At 39.8% G+C, this 18989-nt stretch overlaps 2 protein-coding genes across 16 annotated transcripts in view; both read left to right on the top strand.

Annotated features, from left to right (window-relative positions):
- LOC109079679 (protocadherin gamma-A11-like) overlaps positions 1-18989 on the top strand; it is a 159243-nt gene that overhangs the window by 126990 nt on the left and 13264 nt on the right. The window contains exon 1 of one of the 15 annotated variants that reach the window (XM_042737887.1): positions 3972-6148. The exons of 13 other annotated variants lie outside the window; for them this stretch is intronic. In XM_042737887.1, coding sequence (XP_042593821.1) covers positions 4073-6148 — 2076 coding nt within the window. In that variant the 5' untranslated portion in view covers positions 3972-4072. Of the gene's footprint in view, positions 1-3971; positions 6149-15894; positions 18540-18989 lie in introns of those variants that run through there. One more of the 15 variants, XM_042737874.1, reaches the window with a different exon arrangement.
- Positions 7-3237, top strand: LOC122139590 (protocadherin gamma-A11-like). Its single transcript, XM_042737897.1, is given in 2 exon segments — positions 7-2989; positions 2992-3237. Coding segments are annotated over 2 exon segments (2292 nt in total). The 5' UTR covers positions 7-795; the 3' UTR covers positions 3090-3237.

Here is an 18989-nt window from a genome sequence, read left to right as displayed (position 1 = left end):
AATTATTTATATTCATATAATTATTTATAATTATTATTTTCTCTTTCTGGCTTCATCGCTTTTTGGTTGTGCACTGCTTCATTTATTTTGTATTTATTTATTTATTTATTTAACTTTTATTTGTAATAGATAGTGCTGTAGTTGAAATTTACCCTATAATATTTTAGTGACTATACATTTTTCACACTTCAAATCAAAACCATAACCTTCTATGTTTTATATATAAAAAAGAAATAAATAATACAGATACAGTCATGGTGTCATTTTCATTTTGCCAGTTGTTCTTAAAGTTTTTTTTAATTTTTCCAAATTTGTGCACACAATGAATCATACCTGATTTACTTAAGGGCTATATAATATTTTCTGCTTTGTTATTGACTATCTTCCTTTCATCATATTTTAAGTGTTCATTTCAAAGCATCATTAATAAATATTTCAGCAAAATTCTGCCTTAACGCAATGTACGTTTATACTAATATGGCCGCAATTCATGTCATTATCTGTATTGCTCCTTATCAGTGTTTATTTATTCATTCATTGTAATGTTTCTCTGATGCACTAAGTGCCGCTGTTGGTCAGTATGTTCGGGCTTTAAACATTCATTTTTAGATCCTCCTCTTCTTTCTGACATCACATTCTGCAGAATCTCTCTTCCATTCAGACGATCTCCTCTTTACACTAAAGCATCGAGACATTCGGTGCCTTGTGTTTTCGGATGAACTTTTATGTTTTTCACACTTTCTGAATCATTCGGTTTTTAAGATTTTCTTCTTCGGTGAATAGAACAGTTGGATTATGTCTGTTCTTCCTTGTTTTAATGGCCAAAGAGGCGCATCTTCGACGCGGATTTCATCATGGCTAATGCAGCCTCTCTTGCTGTGCGTCTTTGTCATGACCGTTGCGCGCGGGCAGGTCCGTTATTCTATTCCAGAGGAGATGACAAAGGGCTCGCTGGTGGGAAATATCGTTCAGGATCTCGGTTTGGATGTAAAGAGGCTGAAATCTGGTCGAGCGCGGATCTTTACGGAGGACAGTCGTGAGTACATCGGTCTGAATGTAGATAAAGGGACTCTGGTAGTGAAAGAGAGGATAGATAGAGAGGAGCTGTGCGCCCAAGTGTCTCCCTGCTCCTTACATTTTCAAATCATTCTAGAAAACCCCATGGAGCTGCATAGAATTGATGTGGAAATATTAGATATTAATGATCATTCACCAGTTTTCATGAAAAAAGAGATTACTTTTCATATAAGTGAATCTGCTTTGTCTGGGGCTCGATATTCAATCGATAGCGCTGAAGATCCTGATGTAGGTCTAAATTCTATTCAGACATATAAATTAACCCCATCTGATCATTTCACAGTTAAAATACCTGCTCATCTCGACGATACAAAATATGTAGAAATGATTTTGCAAAAACACCTTGACAGAGAAACTGGAGAAGAACAGAAAATGATTTTAACAGCCTTCGATGGCGGAAACCCTCAAAAAACGGGCACTATCAAGATAAACGTTATTGTTTTAGATGCAAATGACAACGCTCCTGTTTTCAGTCAGTCAATCTATAAAGCATCTATTCCAGAGAATTTTCCTAAAGGATCCTCTGTCTTAAGGGTGAGTGCAACTGATAAAGATGTGGGATCTAATGGAGATGTTACCTATTCTTTTTCACAGAGCAGTGAACGGTTATCTAACCTTTTCCAGATAGATTCCAGTTCTGGAGATCTTATAGTTAATGGTCAGTTGGATTTCGAGAAATCAAAAAAATATGAATTATACGTTGAAGCAACAGACAAAGGAGGATTAAGTGATACTAGCAAAGTACATATTGAAATTATTGATATAAACGACAACGCTCCTATAATAAGCATAATTTCATTTTCAAACCCAGTGGCGGAGAGTTCAGCACCAGAGACTGTAATAGCAATGCTGAATGTCAAAGATTTAGATTCGGGGAAAAACGGAATAGTCAAGTGTTACATTGCTCAGAATTTACCGTTTAAAATAAAGTCATCAAGCCCAAATTTTTACAGTTTAGTCACTGATGAGCTTTTGGATCGGGAGAAGGTCTCAGAATATAATATCACAATAACAGCTATTGATGAGGGCTTGCCTTCTTTCTCTACTAATAAAACACTGACTCTGAAAATCTCTGATGTCAATGACAACGCCCCTGTGTTTCAGCGTCAGTCTTACACCGCATATGTGATGGAAAATAATTCACCCGGAGTCTCTGTTTTATCTGTTAAAGCGCATGACAAAGACTCGGGCAATAACGCACGTGTTACATATTTTCTGGAAGACATTCTTGTGAATGGCGTCTCTGCCTCGACGTTTATTTCAGTGAATGCAGAGAGCGGAGAGATTCTTGCTATTCGTTCGTTTGATTATGAGCAGACAAAAGAATTTAACATTCGCGTAAAAGCGCAGGACGGAGGAAATCCTCCTCTCAGCAGCAACGTGAGCGTGAAAATAATGATTCAGGACCAGAACGACAACGCGCCTCAGGTTCTGTATCCGGTCCAGTCAGGCGCTTCTGTGGTGGCTGAAATAGTGCCTCGTTCTGCAGATGTGGGTTATCTGGTGACTAAAGTGGTGGCTGTTGATGTGGACTCTGGACAGAACGCCTGGCTCTCATATAAACTACAGAAAGCCACAGACAGGGCACTGTTTGAAGTGGGCTTACAGAATGGAGAAATAAGAACTGTACGCCAAGTGACAGATAAAGATGCTGTGAAACAAAGACTCACTGTTGTAGTGGAGGACAACGGGCAGCCCTCTCGATCAGCTACAGTCAATGTTAACGTGGCGGTGGCAGACAGCTTCCCTGAAGTGCTCTCGGAGTTCACTGACTTTACGCACGACAAGGACTACAACGACAACCTGACTTTCTATCTGGTCTTGGCATTGGCTGTTGTTTCGTTTCTCTTTATCGTGTCTATCATAGCCATACTGTCAGTCAAATGCTACAGATGGAGACGCGAGCGGATGTTTTACAAATCTGGAGCAAATCTTCCAGTTATTCCGTATTATCCGCCTCTTTACGCAGACGTAGGGGCCACAGGAACTTTACAGCACGTGTACAATTATGAGGTTTGCAGAACCACTGACTCCAGAAAGAGTGATCTGAAATACGGCAGACCTTGCAGTGAAAGCATCATTAGTCTGGACAGCAGTGGAACACAGACACTCACGCATGCGCAGAGAGCAAAACTGAATAATGAGGATCCTTTTGATCAGGTGAGCTCGAGTGAGTCGTTATAAATATGATTTTCTGCTTTTCATTTTAACTGTCAATTGCTTTTTAGTGTATGTGTTTACAAACACAAACGGACCTTAACTTTTAAGTCGTTAAGTAAACAAGTCATCCAAACAAACATTTGTTAAAAATGTTTTTTTTTTTTTTTTTATTATTATTATTAATATTATTTCTTAAAATTTTTATTACGATTTACTTTGTATCAAACAATGTTTCAACGCAATATTTATGTTATACTCTAAGTGCCGCTGTTGGTCAGCATGTGGAGCTTTTTAAACAGCCTTTCTTAGATCCTCCTCCACTTTCTGACATCATACAGTCAGCAGAATATCTCTTTCTTTTCACACGGTCTCTTTCTAACATTGGATGGTTGAACCATCGATTGATTCTACTTTTAACATCACTGAAATTTTACATCCTTTCTAAGTCTTTTTGTGAAAGAATATTTGGATTATGTGGGTTCTTTGTTTTTACGCCCAAAGAGGCGCATCTTCGACGCGGATTTCATCATGGCTAATGCAGCCTCTCTTGCTGTGCGTCTTTGTCATGACCGTTGCGCGCGGGCAGGTCCGTTATTCTATTCCAGAGGAGATGACAAAGGGCTCTCTGGTGGGAAATATTGTTCAGGATCTCGGTTTGGATGTAAAGAGGCTGAAATTTGGTCGAGCGCGGATCTTTACGGAGGACAGTCGTGAGTACATCGGTCTGAATGTGGATAAAGGGACTCTGGTAGTGAAAGAGAGGATAGATAGAGAGGAGCTGTGCGCCCAAGTGTCTCCCTGCTCCTTACATTTTCAGATCATTCTAGAAAACCCCATGGAGCTGCATAGAATTGATGTAGAAATATTAGATATAAATGATCATGCTCCTGTTTTTAATAGAAAAGAGATCAACTTTCAAATTAGCGAGTTTGCCGTTCCCGGTGCTCGCTTTTCATTAGACAGTGCGCATGATCCTGATGTTGGATTAAATACGATTCAAAGGTACACTCTAATGCCAACTGATTCTTTTTCATTGAAAGAACAATCGCGCAATGATGGTACAAAATACGTTGAAATGGTTTTGCAATCGCCGTTAGACAGGGAGAGAGAAGAGGAACTTAAACTGATCTTGACGGCGTTTGATGGAGGGAGCCCTCAAAAATCTGGTACAATTAAGATAGATGTTACAGTAATTGATGTCAACGACAACACACCCGTGTTCAGTCAGTCAGTGTACAGAGTTTCTTTACCAGAAAATGTAGCTATAGGTACAGGAGTGCTAACAGTACGTGCTACAGACAAAGACAAAGGAGCGAATGGTGAGGTAACATATTCATTTTCACAAAGCTCTGGGAAAGACTTAGACCTTTTTAGAATTGATCAGAACACTGGGGAAATTTCCGTAAATGGCTTGTTGGACTATGAAAGATCGAAGCATTATGAACTGAATCTTGAGGCCATAGATAAGGGAGGACTGACAGATAATAGTAAAGTGCTTATTGAATTGACTGATGTTAATGACAATGCACCTGTTATCAGCATTATCTCATTTTCCAGTCCCATTCCAGAGGACTCCACTCCAGACACAGTGATAGCGATGCTGAACATTAAAGATATAGACTCCGGTAAAAATGGGCAATTTAAATGCTTGGTTAATTCAGATTTGCCATTTGGCATTAAATCTTCCTCCTCAAATTTCTACACTTTAGTTACTGATCAGAATTTAGACCGTGAAAAAATGTCTGAATATAATATCACAATAACAGCTATTGATGAGGGCTCGCCTTCTTTCTCTACTAATAAAACACTGACTCTGAAAATCTCTGATGTCAATGACAACGCCCCTTTGTTTCAGCGTCAGTCATACACCGCATATGTGATGGAAAATAATTCACCCGGAGTCTCTGTTTTATCTGTTAAAGCGCATGACAAAGACTCCGGCAATAACGCGCGTATTTCATATTTTCTAGAAGATATTCTCGTGAATGGCGTCTCTGCCTCGACGTTTATTTCAGTGAATGCAGAGAGTGGAGAGATTCTTGCTGTTCGTTCGTTTGATTATGAGCAGGCAAAAGAATTTAACATTCGCGTAAAAGCTCAGGACGGAGGAAATCCTCCACTCAGCAGCAACGTGAGCGTGAAAATAATGATTCAGGACCAGAATGACAACGCGCCTCAGGTTCTGTATCCGGTCCAGTCAGGCGCTTCTGTGGTGGCTGAAATAGTGCCTCGTTCTGCAGATGTGGGTTATCTGGTGACAAAAGTGGTTGCTGTTGATGTGGACTCTGGACAGAATGCCTGGCTCTCATATAAACTGCAGAAAGCCACAGACAGGGCGCTGTTTGAAGTGGGCTTACAGAATGGAGAAATAAGAACTGTGCGCCAAGTGACAGATAAAGATGCTGTGAAACAAAGACTCACTGTTGTAGTGGAGGACAACGGGCAGCCCTCTCGATCAGCTACAGTCAATGTTAACGTGGCGGTGGCGGACAGCTTCCCCGAAGTGCTCTCGGAGTTCACTGACTTTACGCACGACAAGGACTACAACGACACCCTGACTTTCTATCTGGTCTTGGCCTTGGCTGTAGTTTCGTTTCTCTTTATCGTGTCTATCATCGCCATACTGTCAGTCAAATGCTACAGATGGAGACGCGAGCGGATGTTTTACAAATCTGGAGCGAATCTTCCGGTTATTCCGTATTATCCGCCTCTTTACGCAGACGTAGGGGGCACAGGAACTCTAAAGCAAGTGTTTAATTATGAAATGTGTGGCACTACTGACTCAAGAAAGAGTGATCTGACATTTGTCCGACCTTGTAGTCAGAGCATCATTAGTTTGGACGCCGATGGAACGCAGACACTCACGCACATTCAGGAACATAAACAGATATCCAGAGATACAGAAAATCAGGTGAGGTGTATGGAATGAGATTGTGTTTAGTTTAATTGCTTAATTTAGTTTTATCAATGCTGCATTTTGGAAATATTATCTTATTTATTAATGTTTGGAAATATACACATAATTAAAACATCGCGTAAACGAGTTTGTGGAGTTTTGAGCATTTTCCTTGAAATTTCCACAAAATACTTTTGTCTGTTTAAAAGTGATTATAATTATTTCACCTGCTTTGAAAAGAAATGGTGTGCTTTTAATTCACAATGATGTGCGCAAAAGTTGATGTTGCAGCTTGCACTCTGCTCCAGTACCACTGTTTTTATAGATAGCTCTAATAAAGTACCTGTGACAAGCATTTTGCAGTTCGTGGATTGAACCCTAAGAGTCGCTGTTGGTTGTTAAGGTAGATCTGTCTGATTTTATGCATCATACACGCCTTCCGTGCCACTTTCGTATGAAAGGGCTGTGCATTTAGTACAAAGCCGTGCGCACCGCAAATACTTGAGGATGCTTTTGACACCATGTTCTTGCTGTAACATTCACTTTAATATTCTAGATTTTTAAAACCTTTACTGCGCTGTCGAGTGGATATTGTATATATTTTTGTTGAGAGATTCATCGAAGCACCGCCATCAACATGAGAAAGAAGGATTGTCATTCTGCATGGCCGCCGTGTGCTCTTCTTTTCTTTGTACACTTTCTCTGTGGCGCATACGGACAGGTCCGTTATTCCGTGCCAGAGGAGATGACATCTGGTTCCTTCGTCGGAGACATAGTTAAAGACTTAGGTCTTGAGCTTAAAAGGCTGACAACGGGGAAAGCACGGATCTTTACAGCAGGTGGCCGCGAATATGTTGCGCTGGACCGGGAGAAAGGGCATATCGTTATTAAGGAGAGAATCGACAGGGAGCTTTTGTGCGCTGGTGCTGTATCTGCGTGCAGTCTGAGCTTTGAAGTGATCTTAGAAAATCCCATCGAGCTCTATCGCATCACCATAGAAATACTGGATGTTAATGACAACAGTCCTGCGTTTCCAAGAGGTGAAATTACATTAGAAATCAGTGAGTTTGCTTCAACGGGAGCGCGTTTTACTGTGGATAGCGCAGTCGATCCTGATGTCGGCATTAACAGTATTCAGAGTTATTCAGTTAATCCTACTGATCATTTTACTGTAAAGAAACAAAGTCGATCAGGCGGCAGTAAAAACGTAGAGCTTGTTTTGCAAACACCTTTAGACAGAGAGAAACAAGAATATTTATATTTAACTATAACTGCTACAGATGGAGGCAACCCCAAGCGATCTGGCACGGTGAAAATACACGTTATTGTTTTGGATATAAATGACTGCTCCGGTTTTCCAAAAGGACACCTACAAAATATCTATCCCAGAAAACACCGCAAAGGGATCGTTGCTGGTTACTGTTAATGCAACCGATGCGGATACTGTCTCAAATGCACAAATTGGATATTATTTCGAGCACACCACACCCAAAATCCGAGACCTGTTTTCTGTCGATCCATCCAGCGGTGAAATAAGATTGATTGGTGAGCTTGATTTTGAGGAGTCTGCTATTCATGAGTTTCAAATTCAAGCTAAAGATCAGGGGGGGTTATCAGATTCCTCTGAGGTGATCGTAGAAGTTACAGACGTAAATGATAACGCGCCAAAAATGACGCTTATGTCTTTTTCTAACAATATTCCAGAAAATGCACCTCTTGGAACGGTTGTGGCCATGATAAATATACAAGACAGCGATTCTGAAGAAAATGGAAAGATTACCTGTTTTATTGATAGGGACCTTCCGTTTAAAATCGAATCGTCTTTGACTAATTATTACAGTATCGTCTCGGACTCTGAGCTAGACAGAGAAGACATACCTGAGTACAATATTACCATCACAGCCAAAGATAGTGGCAGTCCTTCATTGTTTAGCAAAAATATTTTGAACGTAAAGATCATTGATGTAAATGATCACGCTCCGCAGTTTGAGCAGGATTCATATAATGCTTATGTGATGGAGAATAATTCGCCTTCTCTGTCTTTGTTCAATGTTAAAGCGCACGACGCAGATTTGGGGGCAAACGCACGCGTGTCCTACTTCATTTCAGATAATGATTTGAACGGTACACCAATTTCGTCATTAGTTTCTATCAACTCTGACAGTGGGACTGTTTATGCAACAAAATCGTTTGATTATGAACAATTAAAATCTTTTACAATCACAGTGAAAGCGCAGGACGGAGGCTCCCCTCCTCTCAGCAGCAACGTGAGCGTGAAAATAACAATTCAGGACCAGAATGACAACGCGCCTCAGTTTCTGTATCCGGTCCAGTCAGGTGCTTCTGTGGTGGCTGAAATAGTGCCTCGTTCTGCAGATGTGGGTTATCTGGTGACTAAAGTGGTGGCTGTTGATGTGGACTCTGGACAGAACGCCTGGCTCTCATATAAACTGCAGAAAGCCACAGACAGGACGCTGTTTGAAGTGGGCTTACAGAATGGAGAAATAAGAACTGTGCGCCAAGTGACAGATAAAGATGCTGTGAAACAAAGACTCACTGTTGTAGTGGAGGACAACGGGCAGCCCTCTCGATCAGCTACAGTCAATGTTAACGTGGCGGTGGCGGACAGCTTCCCTGAAGTGCTCTCGGAGTTCATTGACTTTACGCACGACAAGGACTACAACAACAACCTGACTTTCTATCTGGTCTTGGCCTTGGCTGTAGTTTCGTTTCTCTTTATCGTGTCTATCATCGCCATACTGTCAGTCAAATGCTACAGATGGAGACGCGAGCGGATGTTTTACAAATCTGGAGCGAATCTTCCAGTTATTCCGTATTATCCGCCTCTTTACGCAGACGTAGGGGCCACAGGAACTTTACAGCACGTGTACAATTATGAGGTTTGTGGCACTACTGACTCCAGAAAGAGTGATCTGAAGTTTCTGCGGCCCTCTAGTCAAAGTGTTTTAAACTTTGACTTGAGTGGCACAAGAACGATGCCAAAGCAAAACAGGAATACAGAAGATGTTAGTGCAGAGGTGAGATTTCTTAATGTGACTGCTACAGTATTGCTTACAAGTATTTATACAGAATTTTTTTTTTATTCCTTTCTAAAGTTGCCTTTCTTCATTATGTCTCCTTAGTGTGCTTGACACTACCGTCAACTGCTGTTTTTGTGATGTTTAGTGAATGTGTGAAGTTGGTTTTCCTCAAGTTCACACAGGTGCGCAAGTAGAGGAACCACAGGAATAGAAAAGCACATTAACTGTGAACATGATCCACTAATGCTTCACAAACACAAAGTTGTTTTTAACAGTAAATCTATTAATTTAATGTGTGCTTGTGCTATTTTATTTTTTAAATAATGATATTTGTGTAATTTAGTGTATTACACATTTTTGTGAAACTTTAGTGTCTAAATACTTCTGTAGCAACTGTATTCTATGTGTTCATAGAAACATTCAGTGGCATATAAACACAATCACTCCTTTAGAATGTGTCAGCTGTTGTCAGGAGGAGAAAACAGGAAATGCGCTCTGATCTCACAGACTGCAGAGTCGTGGGGGAGGGGTTGTGTGCTGAGAGGCGAGTCGAAGCTAATGCAGCAAAATCCAAACTGAATCTTTGTTGTCATCAGATGATGAATAACTTGAATGCCAGCTCTGATATTTTGCATTCTCAAATATATCAGTTTTGTGTCATGCAGGACATTCTGATGGTCCAAAGGGCAGTAAAGCAGAGGAAAGAGAGAGATGCAGGAGGAGGAGGACTAGTGCTGCAGAAAGAACAGGGACACTGCATACTATTTTTTCCCTCACTGACCCATTTTCTGCTTCACACACATATTATTGCCCTGATCATACAGTGGCACTAAATAATATACTGATACACAGACCGTGTAAACTATTTTCAGGAGAAAAGGCAAATATTCAATGGTAAACAAGCTGAAATAGGGATGTAGAGAGATGCACTTTATATAAAACCACTGCAGTGTGATGCGGGTAGACATTTTGAGACAGAACAACTATAAGGACATCTATAAAGCTGCACAGTCCTGTGACTACAGGCAATGCAGACAGACGGTTTAGAATATGAAGATGATGACAAATAAATCATATACAGGCCATTGTGACAGCCTTGTAAGAGCTTATATAAAAGATTCAATTTTATTATACATGTAGGAAAAAGCTGAACTTGTTTAACATATAACTATCACAAATGAGCTATCACAAATACAGAAACACACTTCGAGACTTGCCCATGTGTTTCTACAGTAAACAGTCATGCACATAATGAATTAGCTGTAGCTTCACTTGAATGTTCTGTTCCACTCTGAAATGCGTCATTTTACGGAAGTAAAGTGCTTCTTGGGAGTCATTTCAGGTTGACTTCAACTTTATAGCTTGTATGTTTTAGTTTATTTTCCAGCGTACCCTACTGGCTTCTCTTTAATAGACTCATTTTCAGTTGTGGAGCCTCTTTTCTCTGCAGCACATTAAAGAAGAGACATGTGGTAGTCAGATGTGCTGCTTGCGTATGCAAACTGCTAATATGGAAGTTGCTACTCAAAATAACCATTTTAGTGACATTCCCCTGTCATTTTTCTTAAATGAAAATAAGTCTTAAATGACTTTTTTATTGTCTACCATAATTATATGCAAAGTCAATCATGCACACAGACTTTTTCTGTTGTTTGTTTGTGGCGGGCACATCTGCATTTCTTCAGTTGTGACTGTGTGAACTGTTACCCTCTTTGCCTTTGGGTGTCCCACATCTGGCCTTCATTTCTCTAATCTTCAGTTCCTGTACTTATTAGTGCCTTTTCTTTAATGTACATCATAAATCCACATGCTCTTTAGCTTTGGGAGCTGTTTCCTCACAAATCACTGAAATGGGCTTCTTGCTTCAAAGCATTCTTAATTGGCACATTGCCGTTGTGTAAAAGCCAATATGAAAGGTCAAAGACACTGTTTTATATGTAAAACGGTCAAGATCGCCTTTGTATTCTATATTTCACTTTACCTGACTGGTTGTACAGTGTTTTTGACTGTAATGCTTCCTTCAAGACGTATATGTTTACTTAGCTTTATCTAGAAAAATGTTATTCCTAAAAAAAATTGCATATAGCTATCAAAGTCAGGTGTTTAAAATCTTAAAATGTCTTTGTGGTGGTTATAGCAAAAAGGAAGCATTTAATGTCCTTATTGCTAGAAAAACAGTTTATGTTTCTTGTCTCTTGAGCATCTTTAAATTAATTATTTTATTTTCTGTCCTATTTTGCTTCTCACTTTGATGCAGCAGTGCATCTCTCCTTAAGAAATCTGTCTCACGTGAGCTTGTGTGTGTCCTCATCCTGCAGCACACTGATCCTCTGAAAGGATTAAACAGGGTTTATCAAGGCCAGTGAGACAGTAGGGGACACACACACACATACACACACACATATACAGTGACCTGTGTCTACAGACAGTAAACTAAAACCACGTGGGCGCAAAGCCATTTATACTAGTTGTTTTTGTTCTGTTTTTTCTGAATGTGGGTCATATCTCTTGATGGTTGACTTTTTTTCTGTGGATTCCAGATAAAACACAAAACTAAATTTAATCGTATGTCCTAATATATAATTTGTGTACTTATAGCAAAGGAATCATCCCTATACAAGGGAAGCTGTCTTTCCTTCACATCTTTTTCTCTCATCCTGTCTTTTATTTCTCCCCTCCCCCTCTCCGCCTGCTCCTCCCTGCAGTCTTTGTCTGATATATGTATGGGTTATGCACAGATAGTCAGTCAGTGCGCAAAAAAATAAATAAATAAAAATGCACATCAAAACCATGCATATTTTTCACCACAAACCCTTAAATTTTGGCCTTGGTCACACTGATTATATTTCTTGCTTTGTTTGGTATGATATATGAGAGGTAATGTTTGTGCCTAAATGAGATATGATGGTCATTTCCTATGTTGTTTTTGTGGAGGATAAATATGCCTTGCTCTGTGTTTATAAATGTTTACAAAAGCCCCTCTTATGGTGCTTTTCCCTCATTCCTCTTCTGGCCCATTTTCCATCCCTTGGTGGGTCTTGTTGTCATGGCAACAGGCTGACTCATGGGTAGGGCTGTACCATTATTCTTGAGTCCACAGGGGGGCAGTGAAAGTTTCAGAGCTGGATGTGATGTTGTGAGGTGCTGCTGAAGCCCGTTGACACCCCTGTTATAGATGGAGGCATGCAATGGCCAGAGATTCAGGTTTAATGAGTTGGGGGAAGGAACACGTGTATATTTTTATATAGAGCATGATTGTCTCAGTGAGAGTTGGAATTCTGTTCTTATTAGTTAGTGTATTTTCTTTATGGTTCTTTGATTAATTCTTCTACAATAATATTTTATTTCCATTTCATGAATATAATCCATACTTAAAACATTAAAAGTTTCTAACTAATGCTTTTGAAAAATAATAATAATAATAATATTTGTGTGTGTGTGTGTGTGTGTGTGTGTATATATATGTATATATATATATAAGGATTATTTTGATTGTTTAATTTTTATTAACACATAATATCAATATTTTGAAGGTTTGCACAAAAAGAAAATCAATTTGAGCACCTTGTCAGCAATGTGCAATGTCATCTGCAGTTATGAAGGATGAGATTTGTGTGTGTGTGTGTGTGTGTGTGTGTGTGTGTGTGTGTGTGTGTGTGTGTGTGTGTGTGTGTGTGTCTGTGAGAGTGAGAGAAAGAGAGAGAGAGAGCAATATGAAGGAGGTTTGAATTATTAATATCTGAACCTACTATTCATCAGAGATATTTCTTTACATGTTCTTTCTTTTCTTTTTTTCTTTCATTATGATCTCTGTCTAACTAACAAATAAATAATCATGTATTTCTGTCCTTGCTGAAGTGTCTTAAGACCTGTTAAAAGTCACAGACTAAAAGGTTTGGTAAGTATGAGGGTCCTGCACACATATGCTGTTGCGTCACTCTAATGAAATCTGTTTTTTCTTTTTCTTCTTCTTTTTCATGTTCATGTTGCTGCTGATGCTGATGCTTTGGTATCTTCTCCTCCTGCTCATGTGTCTGATCCATACCTGTGTCTGCAAATCAAGGTAAGAAAACATTGGAGAACACACAAACACACACATTTCTCATCCAAACAGTGTTTGAATTGTGTTTCTTTTATTTAGAAATAGTCTAATCAAACACACATTTTATTATTCCACTTCTAAAGGTAAAAACGTAGATCTGTTTTCTATAGTATTTTGTATTCTTTAATATATGCTGCTAGCCATCAGTTTAGATACACTTAAATCAATTTGTTTCTTATAATCTTACAATCTTTATTTTCTAAAGGCTTTTACTTAAAAGCTTGCAATTACTTTGGTAGACAAATGGTCTATGTATTGTCTTTACAAAACATTTGTGTTTCTTTTAGTGCGGTTTGTCTGGTGTTTTTTAATACTGTACTGTTGTATTTTAAAATTGACACACCTACATCTGAAACTGATTTAAAAATATGGTATCTTTAAGATTTTCAGCGTCATTGTAGTTTGGTACTGTTGTATGTGATAGAGCTGTCTAAGTATGTTGTATAGTTAGTCTGTGATACCAAAAGACTGTACTGTTGTTTGGATCGAGCTTAATTTCATTGTATGAAGAGGTTGCTGACTGGTTTACTGGGAGCTGATTGGATTACAGATGGAGCCTGTGTGTGTGTGTGTGTGTGTGTGTGTGTGTGTGTGTGTGTGTGTGTGTGTGTGTGTGTGTGTGTGCTGGGTTGGCTGCGTGCAGCAGCAGGCGTTAAACTGAGTGTCGCTGTCCGCCGCTGTAGTGCTGAAACGGGCTCTTGCATCACCCTCCTTCTCAGTGTCTCTGTTAGCAACATTTCAGATCCGCTGTCTTTTAGCCTTTCAGCTTGCTTTTTAACAGTAGTTTGAGGTTTTTTTTTTTTTTTTAATGTTCATTTGTCATTTTTTATAAGTTTAAATTAAAAGAAAAAAAGGTTTGTATTGTTTTGTGTCATTTATACACAGGCCTGTATATGCGGTTGTACTGTACTGTATTTTCTGCTATTGAAGGCGTGCGCTCAGAGCTGCAGTTCATGAAACTCACCACAGGGCGGCAGTAAAGATAACACACAAACACACGTGCAGCTGTCAGTCACATGGTTATAATTTAACATACATTCTTAAGAGGTCTACAAATATGTCATCCGTGCGCAAATAAAGATTTATTCACACCAGGTGGCATCAGTGATTTACTCCATTATATTTATAGAAACTACAAAATACCAAAATAATAATAATGATTATTGACAAATACTAGGAATGTTACCATGCAGTTTATTTAAACAGTTTTGGTATCTTTAAAGAATCACATTTTAAATCACACAATAACAACAATTAAATTTAAAATGTGTTACAGGTGTGATCTGCATCATTCTAAAAATAGACTTTTACAGTGAAAAACTTATAAACTACTATGCAGTTTCTGTATCTTTAATACTTATAAATACATTATTGTCATTATAAAGAAATTAAATATAATTATAAATATAATACAAATGAATATACATATAATTGTGTATAATTATAAATACTACACAATAGCAACATTTTTGTTTGTTTTCTATAGGACAATGTTATCATCCATTTAAATATACAGAAACTGTATAAAATTATGGCGTATAAAATTTTGCATGTTTATTACATTATCATTATATATATATATATATATATATATATATATATATATATATATATATATATAGTATTTTTTGCTATTATTGACTACATATAATAACTAAATAGTTTATACAACCACCACATTTTTTTCATATTTAAATGGTTAAAACTCTGAATCAGCAGAACTGCACAGACCAAGACATTCATCCAGTCTACTTTCACCAATAGTCAGAGGGAGAGAGAAAGATATGCATTATTCTGCATAGCATCTGTAGACACAAAGCTGCAGTGGAAAAAAAATGAAAAAGAAAAATGTATTTTGATCCTTTTGAGATTTTTAACGGGTGAGATATAGTATGAGTACCCATATGACTAAGCTTAATGTATTTGATCAACTGGAATTATGTAATGTTTTGACAGATAAGTAATTCATCTGTAGTAAGGTCTTAAAGCCTGTAGGAATTGCTTTCCTTTAAGCCTAAAAATATGCATTTGTATCCTAATAATCTGCCGTGAAATAAAAACAATATTTAGAACATTTCGGGCACTATTCAAATATTATGAGATAGCAAAGAGGGGAAACTGCGCCGTCTAGTGGCGTGTCGTTGTAATTCTCTTTTGACTTGTAGAATATTGTTTTGTATAATACTGAATATAGAATATTGTATGTGTTAAATGGCTCTCGTATTTTGTCTCGTCAGTATTTTATCATTATAAAATATACAATTGCATATTTATTACCTTGTAATGCAACATTGCCAGAGATGTCCATAGAAGTTTTCAATGGTTTTGTGGTCTGTGGCCGTGTTCACAAATTGGCAGCGTTCCTTTGAGTCTCTAATGTTCATTATCTCGACTCGTAAATGTTTTAAACCACATGGGATCACTGGCATGTGTGCTGGAAACAGGTTGACCTGAGCAGTGAAAGTTTCTCCAAGCGCTAGGAGAAGTGTGTGGGTGTCTCTCTCGCTCTGTGTGTGTGATCCGTGTATGTGAGTGTGTGCGAGCACTAGGACGGGCCACTTTGTGACTCAGTCTCCGCCCTGTTGCGCAGCGGAGGCGCAGCTAATTCAGGGAGTTTTGGAGAAAGCTAGATGGAGGACTGTTTTTCCTCTCTTGTGATTTCCCGAAAGGTTTACAGACGTCATGAATTGTGTTAAACTTCTTCCTTCACTCCGCGCAAATCGGATTGCGTTACGCGCGACATGGTAGCGCCACTTTAATTGGAATATGGATTCTGTAAGACGAAAAAGTTAATACTTGTCCCCTCCCCGGATCGCACATAATGGAGAGGAGACGCTCGTGGCCCGTGCTCTGCCTCGCGCTCTCCCTCATGCACCTCTCAATCGCGTCCGGTGAGCTCCATTATTCGGTACCGGAGGAACAGAAACCTGGGTCTGTCGTTGGGAATATAGCGAGCGATTTGGGTCTCAGCGCGATGAGGATTACTGAAAGAAACCTAGAAGTCGTGTCGGGATCTAACGCGCAGTATTTCGAGGTAAATCCTAACGGTGTCTTAGTTATTAGAGAGACTATAGATAGAGAGCATATTTGCGCTTTAAGTTCGACTTGCTCTTTGCACCTTCAAATTCTTCTTCAGAACCCTTTAGAAATTCACAGAGTTCTTGTTCAAATTGATGATGTAAACGACAACGCGCCGCAGTTTCCAAACGTGAATTCATCAATAGAGATTTCCGAGGCGGCCGCTCCAGGAACGCGGTTCCGTCTGGAGAGCGCACGCGACCCCGATGTGGGCATTAACTCCCTACGCACATACAGCCTCTCCAGCAGCGACTATTTTGTTTTACACGTGGAGACTAAAAGCGACGGTAGTAAGTTTCCAGAGCTCGTCCTGGAAAAGGCTCTGGACCGGGAGGCGCAGGCCGCGTTTCGCCTCTCGCTCACGGCCGTGGACGGAGGACAGCCGGAGAAATCAGGGACCACCCTCCTGCTCATTAAGATTCTGGACGTGAATGACAACGCGCCGGTGTTTGATGAGCCGGTGAAAAGGGTTAGTCTTTTGGAAAACTCTCCTCCGGGAACGCTTGTGACTAAACTGAATGCCACTGATGTGGACTCTGGGATAAACGGGAAAATATCTTACTTATTCAGTAAATATACAACAGAGAGAGTACTTAAAATGTTCAGTGTTGATTCTCAGTCGGGGGAAATCCATGTTGTGGGGGATGTGGATTATGAGGAAGCTAATATGTATGACATCACAGTTCAAGCCAGGGATGGAGGCTCTCCCGCCATGGAGGGCTCATGCAACATTAAAGTGGAAATAATCGATGTGAATGATAACACTCCAGAGGTGACATTAACCTCCCTAACCAGCTCCATCCGGGAGGATGCTGAAACCGGCACTGTTATTGCATTAATCAGTGCGAAAGACTTAGATTCTGGGGATAATGGAAAACTCACACTTAGAGTATCCCAAGGGCTTCCGTTTAAACTAAAGTCGGTCTTTGGAGAACACTACAAACTTGTGACCGACGGACGTCTAGATAGAGAAGTCAATGATGAGTACACTGTTGTTGTCACTGCGACAGACTCCGGCTCACCTCCGCGATCCTCTCAGAAGACTTTTGCGGTCCATTTATCAGATGTTAATGATAATGCTCCAGTGTTCTCACAGAACTCCTACTCAGTAGATGTAGCTGAAAATAACGCTCCTGGTACTCCAATAGCAACCGTTTTGGCATCAGACCCAGATGTCGGAGACAACGCCCGATTGTCATACTCCATCCTACCGACCATCATCCACGGCAGCCCCATTTCCTCATACGTCTACATCAACCCAGAGAACGGGAACATCTTCACCATGCGCTCTTTGGATTATGAGCAAATGAACGCGTTCAAGATCGAAGTGCAGGTACGTGATGCTGGAGCGCCGCCACAGACATCTAACGTCACCGTTCATGTTTTTGTGGTCGACCAGAACGACAACCCACCCGTCATCCTTTACCCAACCCACTCTGAAGACACAGGGCTCCAGCTGACCGTCCCACATGGTGCCCCTGTCGGTCATCGTGTTAACAAGATCGTCGCCGTTGACCCCGACAGTGGCCACAACGCTTGGCTCTTCTACAGCATCGCTCCAGGAGACGATTCATCACTGTTTCACATCGAACTTCACACGGGTGAACTGCTTACCGCACAGAAACTCATGGATGATGAACAGGGTGGTAAAACCCACCCAGCTTATAACTTCATAGTGGTTGTGCGAGACAACGGCCAGCCAGCTTTGTCCACTAGCGTTTTGGTTACAGTTACCATAGAAGAAAAAAGCCCGGACAAATCTACAGACTTCCATATAACGCCACACAAGGGGGCGGGAATGACGGACGTCACTCTGTACCTCATCATCTCATTGGGCTGTGTGACGTTGGTGTCACTCTTGACCATGACGGTGCTCTTGGTACGGTGCATCAGGCACAAGGATGGTTCGATGTGCTGCTACTCTAGAACGGGCTTCCGTTCCAGGCACTCCTATCAGCAGAGAGTCCATAAGGACCTTCACCTCCAGCTTAACACTGATGGACCCATTAGATATATGGAGGTGGTTGGAGGGCCTCAGGAACCTCACATGAGGACCTACAGGCCCTGCTACTCAACGCTCTCCAGCAGGAGTGATTTTGTGTTTGTCAAGACTCCCATGTTGAGTCATAACAACACACTAAACATGACTTTGACTAGGAAGCACTTAATGAACTCAACCAATGAGGTGAGAGCATACTCATCCCTACAGCCAATCAGGTTCTTCACTGTGGAGTCACTAATGGTTTTTTTTCACTACCTCTCAAAAGTTTGGATTTATTTATTTATTCATCTAATTAGGCTTTTTGCTGTTCGTTTGCTTATTATTTACTCATTTAATTTAAAATTACTTTTTTAAATTATTTAAGATAGAATTTATTAATTTGATGCAAAGCTGAATTTCCAGCGTCATTACTCAAGTCTTCAGTGTCACATGATCCTTTAGAAATCATTCTATGCTGATTTGGTGCTGTATTATCGAGTTGATGTTGGTGTTGAAACCTAATTGTTCTTATTTTCAAAGTTGAATTTTATTTATTTATTGTGTACATTTATTTTTACAGGATCCTTGGATAAAAAGAAACTTCAAAATAACAGCATTTATTTAAAATATAGATATTTTGTCACATTGTAAATG

Source organism: Cyprinus carpio, chromosome B14, assembly GCF_018340385.1.
Source record: "Cyprinus carpio isolate SPL01 chromosome B14, ASM1834038v1, whole genome shotgun sequence".
Taxonomy (NCBI): Eukaryota; Metazoa; Chordata; class Actinopteri; order Cypriniformes; family Cyprinidae; genus Cyprinus; species Cyprinus carpio.
This window is presented reverse-complemented; position numbering and strand designations above follow the sequence as displayed.